This window comes from Nelumbo nucifera, chromosome 3 (assembly GCF_055504915.1).
Source record: "Nelumbo nucifera cultivar China Antique chromosome 3, China Antique-T2T, whole genome shotgun sequence".
In the NCBI taxonomy this organism is placed as follows: Eukaryota; Viridiplantae; Streptophyta; class Magnoliopsida; order Proteales; family Nelumbonaceae; genus Nelumbo; species Nelumbo nucifera.
In genome coordinates, this window is record NC_142651.1 from 11,803,820 (window position 1) to 11,823,276 (window position 19,457).

The 19,457-nt window shown below is 42.7% G+C and overlaps 1 protein-coding gene across 1 annotated transcript; it reads right to left on the reverse strand.

Annotated features, from left to right (window-relative positions):
• Positions 1-3,800: 3,800 nt before the first annotated feature.
• LOC104596159 (ABC transporter B family member 15-like) lies at positions 3,801-10,604 on the reverse strand. Its single transcript, XM_010257208.3, has 7 exons — positions 10,236-10,604; positions 10,079-10,133; positions 9,800-9,978; positions 9,236-9,693; positions 8,409-8,952; positions 7,368-8,270; positions 3,801-5,471 (listed from the first exon to the last, which is right to left on the reverse strand). Exons 1-7 carry the CDS (start codon positions 10,470-10,472, stop codon positions 4,080-4,082), a joined length of 3,768 nt encoding a protein of 1,255 aa, XP_010255510.1. The 5' UTR covers positions 10,473-10,604; the 3' UTR covers positions 3,801-4,079.
• Positions 10,605-19,457: the final 8,853 nt, after the last annotated feature.

The following is a 19,457-nucleotide window of genomic DNA, read 5'->3' on the forward strand; positions in this document are numbered from 1 at the left end:
ATATAATGTTTATATTGAGAAAAGGACCTCCATATTCTCAGTAATTGATTGTCCAACCTGATATTCTTACTCCTTAATTAACGCTTTTGCATCAGAAAATATGCACACTGGACAGATTGCCTTACTCATGAGCATGACAGCACCTTCTGGCCCAACAACTGTAATTGCCCTATCTGCAGCTACAGGTGTCTGATTTCAAGAATTGTCAAACTCCCAGACTCTGAAGTTACAGTCAACAAAATCAATGGCACCCGCAATGACTTTGCATGGGACGACCTGGCCTTTATTTTTTTTTTCAGCACATCCAAATGCTAACCCAAAACTTATTTAAGCTCAGTTTAGAAGGAATGTAGAGTGCAAAACCTTATATTTTGTATGTATTTGTTCTGTATATATTTGCATTTATACTCTTTCTAAGTTGACCTAAAAGGCTATTTGATAACAGCTAAAAGTGCTGAACCGAAATATTGAATAAGTTTTTAAGGAGGTCATGGGTTCTTTAATGGCTGAAATTGATCAAATTGGATAAATTACAGTTTCCTTTAAAATAATTAAAAGGCAAAACAATAAATCTTTCAATTCAGTAACTTCAGCTAACCATTATCAAATTGCCCCTAAGTCTAGAATAAAAAGGAAAAATATATGCAAACCAACCCCTGCAGATTACGTCTACACCCAATGGGGTGGCATCTAATTGTACGAATTTATTTTGATAATGAATTTTGGTTTATTGCCACAAAAAAAAAAATCCATTTATTTCAAGGTTAAAATTAAAAACACCAATGACCAGGGATGGAATCCAAAATCCCTGCCTTCACTCTCTCCACCTCGCTCGAGTTTGCTCAGTTGAAAAGAGTTTGAAATCTTTTAGTTTTAGGTAAGTAGCGTGATTCCAATCAAAATGTTAATCACTTATTATGCAGGCCACTTGGAGATACCATTACTAAATCCCCTCTTACTCCACATCTCTACTGACACAGATATCTCTCTCTCTTAATTATTATAGTCAAACCGCAAGTAATTAGCCCCCAAAAAACTTCCACATCGCAGGTTTAGACTTCAAAATGGCTCCACAGGTTACTCTTTATCATCTTCTATTAGTGGGACAAATTTCAGCCCCAAACTCTTGTTACATGGCTGAGACTTGAACCTGTTTTTGAGCAAAATGATATAATGAAAATATTCAAGGTAAGTTTGGTTCAATTCATAGTTGGAATCAGAATCAAAATTCATCAGAATCAGAATAGTCTATTCCTCTCATCTCTTTGGTTCATATGGGAATTGGAATTGAAATTGAAATTAGTTGAAATGGATTTTCATTATCAAGGAACGGGAAGGGCCATTGAGAATGGGAATTGATGGTGCACGATCTAATGCTCCTTGCTAGAAGACAACTTGGATGCTTATTTGATGAGATTGGCTGGCCGAGCATCATGAAGACAGTCAAAGTACCTAGGGTGGTTTACACGGAGTGAGCACTCCGATGCTTAAGTTAGCAAAGAGTTTTGGAAGAGTTAGGAAGCAAGAGAGCGAGAGAGTTTTGAGAGCTAAATCACGCGTATCTTCTCTGGTTGAAGGGGGCGCCTTTATATAGGTGCAAGTAGTTGTGAATTTCACATAGCACGTCCGAGATCTTCGGGAGGACATGGCTTATTGGCCTGCCATGCTTGGAGACGATTTCCACGTAAAGTGATAGAGCTTATTTGATTACCTTCGAAGCGGGTGGCGCGAGAGCCAACTCCATCAGTGAGGCGACGTGACCCTGGAGGGTTTGGAGATGATAAGTCGCACGTAGCGGAGGCTGGTTGCCACATCACACAGGTCGCCAATTGGGCCTCAGTTACATTGGTGGGAGGCCGCCCCTCATGCCGAGGTCTTTGGCTTGGTCTTGAGATCGCTGGCTTGATCTTATCGAGATGCCTATAGGTTGGCTTGTCGAGGTGGTGCAGGAACACTCTCAAGGTGTGCGAGGTGTTTGTGGTGCATCCGAGGTGGACTCCATCATTTTGGCAAAGACAAGTCATTGCCTATGTGGCACTGAGGTGTTAAGTCACGGTTTGGAAGTGCGACATGGCAAAGACAAGTCATTACCCCTCATCAAGAATGAAATTCCGATTCTGTCCAACCAAATGGTTGGAATTGGAATTCTGATTCCGATTCCAGACCCTTATTCCTGCAAACCAAATGGATCCTCAAACTTTGAAAGGTGAATAATATCAATTATCTTGTCAAAAAACACTAACTAAAGGTAGACACATGAGTGATGTGGATGGGAGAATTGACCACGTGATCAATCCAGAGGATCCTCTCCTTGTTGGACATCTCAGGGTCAGGGCTCAGATTATAACCCAACTAATAAACCTAATTAAAGCCAGCTAATAAACCTTTTTATGTAATATGACAAATTCAAGCTAGGCCAAGTTCGGCCAAACTCAACTTTGGGCTTATATTTGGACATAGGGCCAGCGCTATCTTGCCTCAGGTTTGCTCCATTGTTTGGGCTTTGATTTGGGTGGGGATGAGCACATGTCCATGCCCCCTTTTATCTCACCATGTTACAAAAAAATTTAGGCAGGACTAGGAGGTTGCTCTGGATGTGTAAAGCGGGCACAATGTATTACTATTATTATTATATACATGTGTTTATGCATCGTATATAATAAATAATGTTATATCGTATATTATACGATATGTATTTTACCAAAATGAAAACCACAAGTGTAAAGCACACGCAGAAAAACCTTAGAACCCAATCAACTTGTCCAGGTTAAACCCCTCCAGTCTGTCCCAGCCTGTTGTGTTGGGTTTAACTTATTAAAATGTTATCATGGCACCTGCAGCTACGACCTGCGTGTTGAATTTGTACAGGTTGATGACGGATGGCAGTAATGCAGCAAATTTCCCCAGGACCAGGAGTGGAGTTTGATGAGATGGGTAATATAGATTATGGACACCATTCACTAATGCACTCCTTTCCATTTTGGCTTTTATTGATAGGACAGAGAATGATAGTTATTCTAAGTTCTAGGCCAATGATATCAAGGATTCGGACTCGTCAGTGTCATGCTATTGTTAGTAACACACAATTAGACCTGTTAATAGGCTGAGTTCGGACTAACCTTTTGTCAAAATTTGAGTGGGACCGCCCTGAAGTCCGAGCCCGACATAGTGTAAGTCAGGCCCGGGACAGGTCTAAACATAAATAATCCTAGTGGACTAAGAAAGAAGCCCAAAAGCCCAGGTATCATTAATGGTTTACTGGGATCAAAAGTAAAGTAGATTGTTTTATTACAATTTTGTCTTCCAAACAACCCATGAACATGAACGGATGAAAGAATGAAAGAATGACATACATTCTTTCATATGATGGCTGGTACACCGTACACCTAACACCCAAGGCAAAGGCATTATTGATATGGAGCGAGCAAATGATGTGACAATCCATACATAGAATATAGGATAGAGGGAATGCGAGCGAGGGAAGGGTCATGTGAATAGAAGAAGGCATTGAAATGAAATTATTTAGTCAAGCTACTTTCAGGTTCTGTAGTTCTCACTGGTTACTTTCATGAGTCATGATTGGAGTTTGAGTATTAATCTGAGGATGAAATTGAATAACTACCTCTCTCTCTCTATATATATATTTAGGCATACAGATTTTTATTTTTTCAACACTGAGTACTAGCACTCGGGCTTTAATTATATCTATCTCTTTTTGCTAATATATTTTAGACTTACCCGTCAAAAAAAAAAAAAAAAAAAACAAAATCGTACGCCGTACGTCCAGGCCCCAACTCCAATTAAGCCTTCACAAAATGGTCATAGGTTGTGCCTTATCTTTTTTCAACGCCACTATAAAACAAACTCTTTCGAGTTTTGACTTGAATAAAGCAAACTAATTTTACATTCTAAAATCTAAATCGTCATTATAATCTATATACCTAGCCTCATATATATATATATATATATATATAGATGATAACATCGATCCCTGCTGATGAGTGATTGAGCAGCTTGCTAGCTGGGAAATTTTGCGCGCAACGGCCGGGGCGGGGCGGGGATATCATGATGATGATGGTTTAGTTGACCGGGTGTTGCTGGTTGGTGTTTGGACTTCGTTGGAGGCTGACGAGGGAGTAGTAAGCACCCGTGGGTCCTTTGCTCAACAGCGAGGAGTGGGTTCCCTTCTCCACCACCTTCCCTTTTTCCAGCACTGCGATTTGATCACAGTTTTGTATGGTGCTCAATCGGTGGGCCACTACCACGCTCGTCCGCCCCACCATCACTCTCTCCAACGCATCTTGCACCACCTTCTCCGACTGGCTGTCCAGCGCGCTCGTTGCCTCGTCCAATAGCAACACTGTCGGGTTTTTCAGTATTGCCCGTGCTATCGCAATCCGCTGCTTCTGCCCTCCCGACAGTTGCACTCCCCTGTCCCCACACCATGTATCGTATCCATCCTTCAGCCCCGCGATGAAATCGTGAGCGTTTGCCGCCCTCGCCGCTTCCATTATCTCCGCTTCGTCCACCTTATCCGATGCACCGTACGAGATGTTCTCTCTGATCGTCCCGCTGAACAGCGTGGGTTCCTGGCTTACCAACGCTATGTGTTTCCTTAAACACCTTAAGTGGTATGCCTTTACGTCCCTTCCGTCGATCTTCACCGTACCTTTCAGCGGGTCGTAGAATCTCTCGATGAGTCCGATGATTGTTGATTTTCCTGAACCGCTCTGCCCCACCAATGCCGTTGATTTTCCGGCTTCTATGATCAGAGAGAAGCTTCTGAATATCATCACGTCGGGTCTCGCTGGGTATGCGAAGTCCACGTCCCGAATCTCTACGTACCCGTCTAGCTTCTCCGGGCGGTGGCCATCTGGGTCTTCGGGTTCAATGCGAGTGTAGCGATCGAGTACTGCAAATACGGAGCCCACAGCATCGGCACCTTTGGCCAAGTCGGTGGTCATGCTTCCGGCATCGGCGATGACACGTCCGGTGCTAACAAGGATCATGAAGGTCTGGAAGAGGGCCTTGGCGGTGATATAGCCCTGGGAGACGAGCTTGCCACCGTACCAGAAGTCGAGGGCCCAAGTGCATGACATCAGACTCTGGGAAGTGCCGAGTCCGATGCCGGCAAACCATGACTGGCGGATGCTCTCTCTTCGGGGTTCTTGTTGGGCTCGGTCCAGCATGTGCATGATTCGGGCTTGGGATGAAAAGGCGGTGACAGTTCGGAGGTTGGACACGGCTTCGGCAGCAAGCTTGCTGCTCTCGTCTTGGGCTTTGATGGCCTTGTTGGACATGCTTTTAAGAAGGACCCGACGGGCGTAGAAACACACAATAATCAAGGGTTGGACGGCGATCATGACGATGGCGAGTCTCCATGCGATGATCAATCCCATGGTGCAGGCGATAGTTACTGCTGATATGGTCTGAACAAGAAGAGCCATTCGATCCCCCACCAACGATCTCACCTGCAAAACATATCATGCACTCGGTTTCGGTCAAAGACTCGGGGTGGCTCATAATTCATTAATTCAAACTAGAGATCAAGATCGGAACCCCGTTCTTGTTTTAATTTTTAATTTATTAATCTGTTTGAGGGATGCTGATCAGAGCCTGAGACTGGTGATGAATTAGAGAATACATAGATAAAACAAAATTGTAGAACCAGTTTGCCGACTAGTTTTTAAAATTTCGCGGATGAGATAGTTGAAACCATCTACTCTAGTCTAGTCTCTAGAGATGGGTTTGTGACGGAAATAGAGAATTCCTCAAGCAAACCCTAGTCTAGTCTCTAGAGAAGCTTCAACGCTAGCTCATCCTAAAAACAAACAACAGCGGTAGTCATATAGGGACGTGTTTATTCAAGAAGAATAATTATTATTATTTTTTTTTTCTCAACTTTGTTTTAAATATTGAAAGGACCTTAGGCCTTCAGTTTAGTGCTTTATTAGGGTATTTATTCCTCCTGCACTTTTTTCAGATTAGCGTATACGTAGTATAACAAATATTCTATTTACAAACGTGTAAATAGTGGAGTGAGATGAGAGAGTACACGTGTGATGGGACACCTGTCATTGGCCGAATGAAGTGTGACTTGAAATATCGGGACCGGGATGCCTTCGATTCATTTTTATGACAGGTGTCTCATTGTTTGTATACTCTCGTTTGGAAGAAAGCGCAAGAAAAGGTGGAACAAAAAAGTTTGCTGCACTTGTATTTATTTAAAAAAAAAAAAACTCAAAAGCAGGAAAAAAGTTGAAGAAACCCGGAGAAGTAGCAGTTACAAACAGAAAGAAAAAGTTGAGGAAAGAAGTATAGCTGTAAACAGAGATCGGCTTCGGTTAGCGTTCCGTCCCAACAGCCTCTTTCAACCTTGCATCGGGAATATCTCCCATATAATAAACATGACTAGATAAATATTCCCAATACAAGGTTATAGAGGTTGCTCGAACGCCCAGTCTGGAAAAAGAAAATAGTGTGCCATTTGGAAGGCAAAGACACAACTTTTGGTTCTCCCTTCCCCAGTTACATGATTAACTATTGATGTGGCCACTGCCCAAGTGTCACTGTACCATGTTCTTTAATAAATCGTGAACATTTAATTAATTTATTTCGAGCTAATAATCTCTGTGGGTGTTTTACGCTTTGGTTTTGGACCCCAGGCTCCCCAGCTTAGTTTTTTTTTAATGGTTAAAGACCTCACAGCTTATAACTAACTAATCACTTCTTAGTTCTTACGCATATGGTGCAAGGGGCTTAAATTTCTAAGGATATAGTCTTACAATTCTTAATTAAAATCTTTCTTTTAAAGAAATATTTAAACAAATATCACATGATAAAATAGTGCATCAATTAAGATTAGGAGTTTCGTGGACCAACATGATGTGACATAAAATATTGACAAACGGTATGTCATATATGACTCATTAATTTTTCTGCCACGTATTCAACCATGCTTAAATACGTAGGAACTAGGAAAAGAAATAAGCGGAAGAACTTTGGCTGTTGGGGCCAACAGCCTAGGCTGTATGCTGTTGGGGCACGTTATAATGAGAGAGACTGAGTGGATAAATTAATAATTAATAATTGTCCTCTAATTTAGGTGAACTGCCGTGAAACGTGCCCAGCTCAGAAATTCTCTGAACAGCATAGGGTGTTCCCTGTTGGCCCCCAACAGCCAAAATAGCTAGTCAGTCAAGCAAGATTTAAGAGTATGCATGCTTTCCCTCCAGCTCCAGCTTAGCCTAAACAAAATAACGGCCGAACCGATACCGTTATAGAGTAAGGCCTCTATAGTCTATAGTCTAGGTGGGCCCACAGATTAGACAAATAATAATAACAATAGGGAATTCAGTACGACTTACCACGTTGGCATCCTTGGCGAGTCTAGAACAAACAGCACCCGAAGAGTTCTCATCTCGATCGAACCACCCAACTTCAAACGTCAGTATCTTGGACAGCATTCTCTCCCTAATCCTCTTGGTCAGGTACTCGCCCATGGCAGCGAAGCTATAATGCTGGCTTATGTTGATCACAAACGAGAACACCGCCAATCCCACGAAGAACAACGCGTACAACCTCGTCTTTGATTTTATCTCATCATGATCCGGTAAGAAGTACACCGATATCATACTTCCCATCACGAACGCGTACACCGGCTGCACCCCGCCGAATAATGCCGCACTCACGCACCCTATGCTCGCTTGCTTCCACTCCGGAATGTTCAGAAGCAGCAGTCTCCTAAACGACGGTACCGGCAAGTCTTGCTCCCCGCTGGCTTCTACGTCACCCCCGAGTGATGCTCGACTCGCTGAGCTGGATCTACTCATCGTTGAGATTCGTCGGCTACTAGTGCTGTGCCTTTTATTGTAGTTATCTTGGTTCACGATATGGGATGGTAAGGACGATGTTGATGGAGTCTCTTCTTCTCTGCCCGACTCGGTTTGTTGGAGTCGAACGAGTGAGGCATATAACCCGTTCTCATCCTGAATCAGCTCGTCGTGTGACCCTGTCTCTATCACCTGACCGTTCTGTACCACTGCAATCACGTCGGCGTTGCGGACTGTGGAGAGACGGTGAGCGATCACGATCGTCGTGCGCCCGACTGCAGCTTTGTCTAATGCTTCTTGGACGATTCTCTCCGATTCCGAGTCTAGCGCGCTCGTTGCCTCGTCTAGCAGAAGTATTCGAGGCGCTCTAATTACTGCTCGTGCGATTGCTATTCTCTGTTTCTGTCCTCCTGACATCTGAACGCCCCGCTCGCCGACCTTCTCAGGATTCCGATTTGTATTTTGTTAGTTCAATTATTACATACAATAAAAACTGCCAAACCGAGTTTATGTCGAGTTTGTCGTTTTATGATTTTCTGTAAGCAGAGTCAAGGCAAAGCGACAACAGAAGCTCACCTGAGTATCGTACCCCTGGGGTAGTTGAGATACTATGAAATTATGAGCATTTGCAGCTTTTGCCGCTGCAAAAACCTCGTTCATGGTAGCGTCTTCCTTGCCGAACAGTATGTTTTCTTTAATGGAGGTCGCGAACAGAGCCGGTTCTTGGCTCACCAGACCCATCTGCGATCGGAGCCATTTGAGCTGAAGTTTATCAATGGGGACCCCGTCGAGTAGAATTTCACCACTGAGAGGGTCGTAAAACCTCTGTAACAGGGAAATAACTGTAGATTTTCCTGAACCGCTCCCGCCAACCAATGCCACAGTCTTTCCGGCTGGAATTTTCAGGCAAAAATCTTGGAAGATAATATTTTCGGGTCTAGAAGGATACGCGAACTCGACATTTCTATATTCGACCTCCCCTGAAACATCTTGCAGGATCTGGCCTTCCATGTTATCGGAATCTATCTTGGGTATCCTCTTTATGACTTCCATTATTCGTTCCCCGGCCGAGGAGGCCTCTGAGAAATATTTCAAGTTGGACAGTCCAGAGCCCAATGACCTAAGTCATTCCGAAGTTGGATCAATGAAAGATCTGAGTCAGTAAAACGAGAAACAAAAAGATGCTTTTCTTCTCGGTAAAAACAAAAGGAAACCTTTGATTTTTATGATTACAGTAAGAAAATATGTATAAAAATTGAAAAGAGCACAAAAGGCAAAAAACAAAAAAAAAAAAAGAAAAGATATTCACTGATTTGGCTTGCTCTTCTTTTGACCATGCATACTCGAAAGACACAATTGCCCATGAGAGAGAGAGAGAGAGAGAGAGAGAGAGAGAGACTTACAGGCCACCAATGGCGATAGAGGCTCCCGCGGCGAAGATGGTCCCTCCTTCCCCACCATGATACATGACCAGTCTGCTACCATACCAAGACATGAAAGACCAAATAGCGAAGACGATACCATTGCTTCCAACTGCTAGACCCTTGGCCAACCCCTGCTTCAGCCCCAACTTTATAGACCCTTGAAGAGCTGCAGAGAACTCCGCCATGGTCTTGCTCTCACCAACGAAAGAGTAAACCGTCCTTATCGACGATATAGCCTGTTCCGCTATTGTACCAGCTTTGTTATATTCCTCTCTGATCTTCCTCGCCAAACCCATCAGGATCCTCCCGTATATTAACCCCGGAATGATTAAAACCAAGATGAACGGAAACCCAACCAGGGTCAACCTCCACATTAGCAGAAAAGCTGCCAAGTAGCTCCCTATGAACGTTGACGCGTTCATTAAGAAGTTGGGAAACTGATACAATTCAAGAATGTACAGTTAAGATACAATAGAACCAGCTGGAGTTCAAGTGAACTACTGCCATTCATAATTTACAGGAATTATAAAGAGCAACTAATACCTTCTCACTGAGAACGTCCTGAATTACGAGACTGTCGTTGGAGACGCTAATGACCACCTCCGCCGTGCTTGTCACTTGCAGATCGAAATAACCCACGTCTTGCCTCATTACTGCTTTGAGATATCTTGCTCTCATCCTCGTCGCTTGCCTCTCTGCCGTCCTTGTCCAACAATAACCCTCTGAATCGAACAGTCAGGAAGAAGAAAAATCTACATCAATCCTTCAAAACTATACAAAAAAAATTAAAATAACCTTTTAGAAACAAGAACAAAATCCTACCCAGGAAGCAGACGACCCAATACCCACATGCCATATACAATAGATTCACTGCATTCTGTTACCCGCTAAAGAATTAGTTAGTCACCTTAAATCAAATCAACCTGGAGAGAAGGAAAATACAAATTTGGTGAGGGGGGGTGGGTGGGCAGGGGAATACCTTGGTGACGTTGTGAAGGAAGAGATGGGGATCGGCAGTGGAGCCACCACCAAGAGTGTTCATGATTTTGCTGGTGATGATCAACATCACCGGCGTCCCTAATCCATCACCGATGGCTCCGATAACACCCAGAATCATTAACAGAGTATCTATAGAGTCGGCATGCATGAAGATGGTTCGGAATGAACCACCCTTGACTGCAGGCTTATTATTTCGAACACCGACCTTATTATCCATTTCGCCCACTTTCTGGGGAGGTTGGTAGAGGAAGAAAAAATCAAACAAGAAGCTTTGTCTCCTTACTGAAACTTGGAAAAGCCTCTCGTTTCTCTCTTGGACTTCTCCAGAAAGAGGCGGAGATGTGAGTAACTAGAGAAGGAGCTGATGAACTCGTATTTATATGGGGAAGGAAAGCACAAATTCGTATTTGTATTCGTAATTTCGTTTTACAAAATTATATTAAATATCAGTAAAATGTGCAGCGATTACGGTTGACTTTTATCTTTTTAGTAATCGTCATTAGTGACGTCTAATGTGAAGCCTTTTACAGGTTCCATCCTGCCCGAATTTCTAACCTCGAGCATTTTGAGGAGCTTCGATTATCCAGGATCCGATTTTTTTTTTTTTTCTGAGAAATATGGATACATTAGATGCAGAATTCTGAATTCCAACCCCCTACTACTAGCCCTCTCCCCTCTATAAACCACATCTTGTCCGTGAATTTGACATCCATTTTTGTACTAGGGCTCCACATGGGTTTGGGTTGGTTTATTGGGGTTTTCCCAACCGATTCGACCTGGTTGGGTTATCTGAGGTGGAAATCGAAACTGATCCATTGATAGGCAAAACCGACTTGATCGGTTTGGGTTGGGTTTGGTCAGTTTGGGTCGGTTTCGGTTTTGCTCCTATAGTCAAATCTTATTTCTGAAACTTGCCTCACTTTTGGTCCAGTGTCAACCTTACTAACCCCTGTTCCACTCAAAAAAGCTTTTGTATTTCCCTAGTAAGCAAGCAATCTTAATCTGTTCAGACCTTTATTGACCACCACCTGTCATTGAACAGAGAATTTTTCATGTCTGGGTTCCCAACTGTCATTTCTCAAAGCCTAGAGTAGCCATCTGGGTATAAGTTTCGAATTGAGACGTTGGATTCAAACCCAGTAATCCTGATCTACTATTAGAGGAAGGAAGTTGTAAGACTTCCTTTCCCACACCGAGTTCCAGAGTTTCCTTATTTCTGAAACTTCTAATCCCCTTTTGTGATTCTTTTCTTTGGCTGAAAAAGAAGCTATTTCTGTGATTCCTTATTTCTGAAACTCTTAATCCCCTTCTGTTCTAGTTTTAGTAGAAGACTAGTTAAGTAAGAAACTAAGAACTACCGAACTAGTAGAAGACTAGTTAAATTGGAAGACTAAGTTGATTCAGTTTCGATTTTTACACAAAAAAATCGAAATCGACCCAATATTTCAATTTATAAATTTGCTCAACCCAAAACCAACCAGTAATAATGAAAACCCGGCCGACTCAAGTTGGATCGGTGCGGATTGGTCAGGTTGCGCCTTCTTATGAACAGCCCTACCCTGTATTATAAGACTATAAAATTCTGATTTAGGCTGGCTTCATGGGGCTGCCCATGCCCATCCTTCCAACTAATTGATGCGATTACGTCCTGTATCATTGAAAGAAAACAAAAGAAAAAGCTGAGGCCGGAGGGTGACGTGATTACAAAGGGGACGCGACGCAAATCACATCAGCGGAGGGCTCTGACAATCTCTGGATCGGATGGTTTTCAGAGCGGATTGGCGGCCTCATTATTCTTTTATTTTGTAATGTAATATTCGGTTGCAGCACGCTGTTTCTAACTTTCTCTATTATATTGTCCTCCTTGTCCCATTGCTACTTTGCCACGATTTAAGCTTTCCCTCTTTGTTAATTAATAATTTTGAGGAAAGGAAACTGCTGAATATGTCTCAAATTAAAAACCTCTTTTTTTTTTTTGCTCCATATAACAACCCATAATGGTTGACCTTCACTGTTCCTCGGAGCTGGACAACAATTTCCATTTTTCATTGTTTTTCAATTCCTTCACAGAAAAAACTTTGCTGGTTGGGAGCCAACACGAAACAGCCTGGAAACATTCTTGGGCATCATAATACATTAAAATCCATTCAGCCCTTTGCTTATTGTCATTTTGGTCAACAGAAAATGGAGTGCAATTACTCTTTTACCCCACACTTATTACAAGTTTACAACCCATAAGTGATTGATACAATATTATTTTTATCGATGGGGCTACACATGGAGATCAGAATGGTGCCTCACAGAACTTTCCACCCGTGTATTAGGAATATCTCTCCATGACAAATATGAGAGATTTTCCAAATGAACGCTGAGATGTTAGCCTTGCCTATACTTGGCGGGCTTGCGTTAAGGGACATCATCGTCATTTTTGCTTGTAAGATTTTTGAGAGAATTGATGATATCTTCAGGTAGACCTTTAAAAGCTTAACGTACCCTTTGAGGAGGGATAGTCGACCTCCTTAGGTGCCAAACCTTGGCACTCTTATACCAACATCTCATGTGGGGCGGCCCTAGTTAATGGCTAGCATGGCTACCAGGGTTCTTCATGGGCGCACACATGCTCATGGGGACAGTGCATGGATCGGCATTGCACCACCAACACTCAAGGGAGGCTTGGCATGTGGGCATGTTCTAAGCATGACCCTTCACAACGCCAACCCCTTGCCTAAGCTGAATGAGCCCAGCGGTTGCCTATCATCATTGGCACATTTGGTGCCTACATCATCGGCATACAGGAGTCCCTCTCATCGGTGCCCAGTCGCCCCTCATCGTGGTCGTCCCCCTTTAGCACGTAAGTGGTGCCTCCCATTGATCGGCCAAAGCGAGCAAAGAGCCACGACTATGCGAACTGAGGTCATGATCCAGTGCTACTGAACTTGGCGGAGCCATCACACCGGGCAACTCCTAGCCCTAAGCACACATAAGGCTTGTCTTGTCCTACCCTGGCCAGGACGCAGCACGGGTTTCTTCCGTTGTAGATCTACTCCCGTGACAGTTGGTATCAGAGCGGACAAGCACACAGAGCCAATTGAAGCGGTCATTTCGACAAGTAGCACATTGTGGGGTGCGGTCCCTAGGCACTTCCACCCAGGTTCAAGGGAGCAAGTATACACATCAGGCCTGGAAAAGAGGAAATTCATCATGTCCCCATTCCAATGACCCCAAAGCAATGCCCTTGTGGGAGCAGACGCATTGGGTGCTGTGCTCATGCGGGGGCATATGCATGAGCCATTTCATGGAAGGCATATTGTGGTGGTTTGAGTGGGGGAGTGCCATGCTTCCTCACGGACATCAGTTGCTGTTCATTTTGGTGAATTGTGGGCGATGCACCCACATCTTAGTTTCATGACGGATGCGCCTTTGTTCCGTAGCTTGTCAGAGGCACTACTAAAGCAGGGACAACAGTCCGAAATTGGTTTGTATCAATGGTTGGTCAATGAATATAACTGAAGTGGCAGTTCTGCATCAAATGGGTCATTGATTGAAGCCACAATATTGGAATGATAGGAATGTGGGTACATTGGCCATTAGAGCATGGCGGCCCTACACCAGCAATGCATCAGAGGACATGCTTAGCTCAATAGCAATGCGGAACACTTGTAGTAGCAATCACACATCACAAAGGCGTGTGCATGTTCGACAACATCATGGGAAAAAGTTGCCACACTCGCGCACATTGCGGTCAAATCTCATTGAGGCAGCAGCACATTGGGGTCCCCTCAGAGCAAAGAGGTAGCTCGAGTCGGCGAGGTGAAGTGTAGTTTCGAGGGCCAAGAGAGCATAAGCCATGGCTAGTTTTGAGTAACCCGAACACGATGAGGTGAAGTCTGCAGGCCAGCAAGGTGAAAGGGTACCCATGACACATCGCCAACAGCAGGAGTAGACCTATCACATTGTGTTTGGTTGCACCACCGAAAAGCTACCAAGAAGACAGTCGAGCCTTGAGGTAAAGATGATACATGGGGCGGACGTCCGTAAAGCACACACATTCAATTTCTTCGAGGGCACTTCCCACACACAGTTCAACGGCATAGCCGTTGTGCGGTTTGAGTAGCCTCAAGACAAGGGGTGAAGTTCAGGCAAACTGGCATGGTGAAATGGTTGCGTCCCCATCAATGGACATCACCGTCTGACATAGGCTTAGCCTTGCCTATGCTTGGCGGGCTTGCGTTAAGGAACATCACTATCATTTTTGCTTGTAAGATTTTTGGGAGAATTGAAGTTATCTTCAGGTAGACCTCTAAAAGCTTAACGTACTCTTTAAGGAGGGGTGGTCGACCTCATTGGGTGCCTAACTTTGGCACTCCTACACCAATATCCCTTGCAAGGCGGCCCTGGTTAATGGATAGCATGGCTACCAGGGTTTTTCATGGGCGCACACATGCTCATGGGGACAGTGCATGGACCGGCACTGTGCCACCAACACTCAAGGGAGGCTTGGCATGTGGGCCCATTCTAAGCATGACCCTTCACCACGCCCGGCCCTTGCCTAAGCTGAATGAGCTATCCCGTTGCCCATAGCGCACGGGTGTGTTCTGGCCCACCGGTTGCCTATCATCATTGGCACATCAGGTGTCTACATCATCGGCATACATGAGTCCCTCTCATCGGCGCCTAGTCACCCCTCATCATGGTCATCCCCCTTTAGCACGTAAGTGGCGCCTCCCTTGGTGGAACCATCACATTGAGCAACTCCTAACCGTAAACACACATATCTACCCCCGTGACAACCTTGCATGTGAACTATACAATTGCCATGTCCGAAAAAACATAGTCATGTTGATTTTATGTCAAAAAAATCATATTGGTTTTGTGATTTTGCTTAATTATGTGGTAGTTGTTTTTGTTTTAAAAGTAAAACATATACATTAGCCAACGCCACTTAGGACAATTTTTTCTTTTTACAGTAGAGAGCAAATAGGTTCTGAATAATTGTGTTATACATGATTTACAGTTTCTCATGGACTAATACATGAGGTTGGAGCTTGGAGGAGTGACCGAATAAATTCAAAATGACTCATTTCTTGTTTAATTAAAATAATCTCCTCTTGTTCTTTATGCTTTGTTTGTTGCCTCTACTTTTTTGTTATTGAGCCCAGAGCACAAACACATATGTAGACAACCATGCCATTATGCGCCAGTATGTTTTGTTTTTAATTTAACTGTTCATCTGGCAACTTTTCGCCCATCGATATCTTCTCTTTTTCGTCCTTATGAAGATGAAATTTCTCCACCATTGTTGGTATGGTAAGTGAATAGTGGAAGAAGCACATCTCTCTCTCTTTCATAAGATTTTGTTTCAGGCGTAGGTTTAACCCTTTTCGTTTCATTAATGATTAAACTAAGTCCCGTTTGGTTCATGGGAATAAGGGTTTAGAATGGAAATCGGAATATGCTATTTTAATTCTAACTGTTTGGTTGGACAGAATTAGAATCCCATTCCCATTCCTGCTGGAATGGCATTCCCCCATCTCATCTGAGGGAATGGCCATTCCCTGCCCCTCTCTTGGGAATGAAATCCTAATCCTGCTGATTCCTATTTTCATTCCCAATTCTGTCTGAACCAAACAAACTACGAGAATGAACTATTCTGATTTCAATTCTGAATCCGAGAACCAAACGGATCCTAAGAAATATTTGATAAAGGGATATAAGAACAGATGAAGGGTATTATTGGCATTAGAGAGAGAGAGAAAGGGAGAGACGAAAAGCCTTATGTTGACGTTATTTAATTCAAGGGAATTCAGCCAAAATAAAAAGAAAATTGAAGGGAATTCAGGAAAAGATGAAGTATTGGCAAGAAAAAAAGTCCAAACACAGTGTGGGTGTGAGTTGATACAGCAACAAGGTATATAGATGGATGGGTAGCCTATGTAATCTAAATCTAAAACTGTAAAAGTAGCTGATGGGCATCAGAAAATCTTTTGCAGGATTCCAACTTTAAAAGGCAATAGTGGAGGAAAACGCAACAGCAGTTACAACTCTGTCGTTTACAGATACAAATCTTAGACTACGGCTCATATGTATGCAGCTGTCGATGAGAATTGAAGTGGAATCTTTTTCGTCAGAAATCAGAATAGATGGAAAGGAAGGCTGTATTGTAGAGGTGATGATGGGCCTACTGTTGTATATATGATTAAGATATGGGAATTCGTCCAAGTTTGAAAAAAAAAGTTACTCATCATGACCTAAAACCTAACTTTTGAGGGGAAACAAACCTTCCTTCTCATCCAATGGTTTTTGGGGGCCCACTTTGATTTTGATTAACCCCTCACTCCCTCAATTCTAGGGTCATGGGCTCTCATGCCACTATATCTATTTCCATTTCAACTGCAGATGCTTGGAATCCAATATGTGATTTTGCAGTTGCACAGGATTAGAGAATCTGTCAACAGTACTTAGCTTAGTAGGTCTTCGTCCTAATTGAAATAAATCGAGCATTGATTTTCTTTTATTTGGGTTGCATGAATTATTAATGAACGGTGGTCACTGCACTGGTCTTGGTCATGCGGGTTTCTATTAACCCAACAATTAATAATAAACATGCCGGGACCGGGAATAAGCTAGCTGTTGGGATGGATGGATGGAGGCGGGTTGTTGCCTGCTCAAGTCGCAACCTCGATGGTTTAACGGCCGCCCCTCATATGCGTGTGCTCTCTCCAATTTACACGAAGGATAGTGGGCGTGAGTATTCTCGTCCGCTTCTGACTTCTGACCGTGTAATTTGTAGCCTCTGTGGCAAGCAACCACACTTCACTCACTACCTTTCTTCCAGCTTCCGTCCACGACCATCTCTCTAGTCTCTGTAGCGCCGCGTGACGGATACAACATATAATCCAAAATCTCCAACAATGCAAAAAATAAAAAAAAAAAGAATACCTTATAAGTCAGTATAATATAGTTGATGTGAAATTATATAAACCTAATTATGTCTACAATGTGCCAAAACTTTGATGCTTGAAGCATTAACCTAACCACGTAGAAAAAACAAACGTATTTTTATTAATTCCATCACGTTTGAAAAACCAAAAACGTGTCAAAGAATTAAATTATCCAATACCATATCTTTCAACTGAAAATTACTAAATTTCTTCTTAAAATAAAGTAATTTAACTAGTTTCCACTAATTATTTCTTCAGGAGAAAGATAAAACGTTAATCATAACGTGTAGTGTGTGGTGGGTGGGAATTGTGAAGGAGTGTGATTGCTGGGAACGTGCCTCCACGGGTTTGAAGCACCCAAAGTAAATGCAACACATGCGCCTGTCTCTGTCTGTATGACAAGTGTTGTACTCGTATATTTTTATACTTGCATTCAGTGGATGGTGTCCTGAACCGGCATGCTGCACACATTTGCAGCACACCTGCGTACGTGTTTCCTAGAAGAAGCATCGAGCATATGGGTATTGGGGAGGCTGCTGCTGAAGCAAACGAGTTTGATTGGGGCTGCAAAGGGTCAAAAGTACTCAAAAGTGGTTCTATCACTCTAGTCTAGTCAGGTCATACATGAACAAAACTTTACACTCTTTTATTTTGGGCGACACTTGTCTTAATGTTTATATATAATTAATTTGGTGACTGCTGAGAAGTGAAAAGTGAAAATTCCCCCAACTCTCTTTTTCAATGAGGGGGATGTTCCTCTCCAATGGTTTTGGGTAATACCTTTCTCTGTTGTCTGGTGAGAGCTTATTATTTCTTTTTTCTTTCGTCTTTTTGACTGAGACTGAGAGAGAAAAAAAAAAATGGAGGGAGATTGAGGTCAGGGGACCAGATTAATGACGCATGTTCATACGATAATTGGACCAATTAAACTCCAAAGGAAGATGGCCGTTGAGTTCACCACTTTGGCTAATAAGCAAACAGCAAACCGGGTCGAGTTGAATCAGAATCACTACTCAAATCAAAATGGGCAACTTCCAAGAGATTGACACCCTGTCTGTCTGGGTTTGGAGCATGTGGAGAGATGGCGGATTCTGATTGGTTGATGGAGCTAGCTTAACTGAGTGGTATAGCCAATATGACAAAGCGACCACAACGACTGCAGCTGTATATAGTGGACTGTGTATGGGGGTTAATTTTAGCTGCAGGCTTTGAACTGGGTCGACTGTTTCATGATTCAACTGAAAACCAAACGTACTGCTTTCTTGGTCCATAAGCCTACGGCTTCTGCTCCAATATTGACTAGTCAAAAATGAGATATCTAGCTAAGAGACTTGGTTATATATACTTCCCGAGTAATTATTTCCGTTCAATTAAAAATTAAGTGCTATATTAATATAATTTGAATCAGGATCTGCTCCCAACAAAAATTCTTCCAATATGTCGGGGTGCCCATCATAAAACCTAAATATTGAAAACTGAACCCGGCCAATAACACCAACAACTGAAAAATCCAATTAATCAAGTCGATTGGTTTGATTTCGGTTTAATATTTTGAAAAAAATCAAACCCATACACACGTATATATACTGAACAAGTCAACCGATTAATAAATTGGTTTTAATTTGATTTCAATTTTTTATTTTGAAAAAACTGAAAGATGGCCAATTTGATTTATAATCTGAACCATAAGCACCTACCAATATGATGTATATATATGCACAGCTCAAACATATATTGCACGCATTGATGGGAAAAATATTTTTGACATGTGCAACTTATAAATCAATATTGGAAGAAGGTTTTTGTTGGAAAAAGATCCATGGGTCAGATTGCCCTATCTACTCTATTATGCAGGATTCAGGTTTTATTTCTTACAGAGCGCACCTCACAGTCCCATCCCATTGTGTATTGAGGACATCTCCCCATGGATAATAGTATAAAGTGTAGCAGATGTTCCCTATATGCGGGTGGGATGCATTATGAGGTTGGTGTGAGCAGCGCTCTACGAGGAGCATCGGTCTGGAGTGTATGGAAAGTTGGGCCCCCTTTATTTGGTGACAAGGTGCTTTGTTTGATATTTGTTTCATAAATACATTTATTTGGGTAAGTGTTATTTTGGGAAGTGTTACACATTTGCCTATCTTTTTTTTGTTAGAAAGAATTAGTTGGGTAAGTGGGTAAATTTCCTAAAAGATCCTTAACTATTTTATTACGATAGAGGTGTTTTAGTTATATAAAGTTGGCCAAATTTCCTCCATTCA

What these genes read in the sequence shown, in the direction of transcription:
- LOC104596159 (XM_010257208.3), bottom strand. Translation starts at nt 10,472, where the DNA reads ATGGATAATAAGGTCGGTGTTCGAAATAATAAGCCTGCAGTCAAGGGT. An exon ending in TCTATCGCCATTGGTGGCCT is followed by an intron (nt 8,953 to 9,235) that starts GTAAGTCTCTCT and finishes GGAATGACTTAG; the next exon opens with GTCATTGGGCTCTGGACTGT. An exon ending in CCCAGGGGTACGATACTCAG is followed by an intron (nt 8,271 to 8,408) that starts GTGAGCTTCTGT and finishes AATCCTGAGAAG; the next exon opens with GTCGGCGAGCGGGGCGTTCA.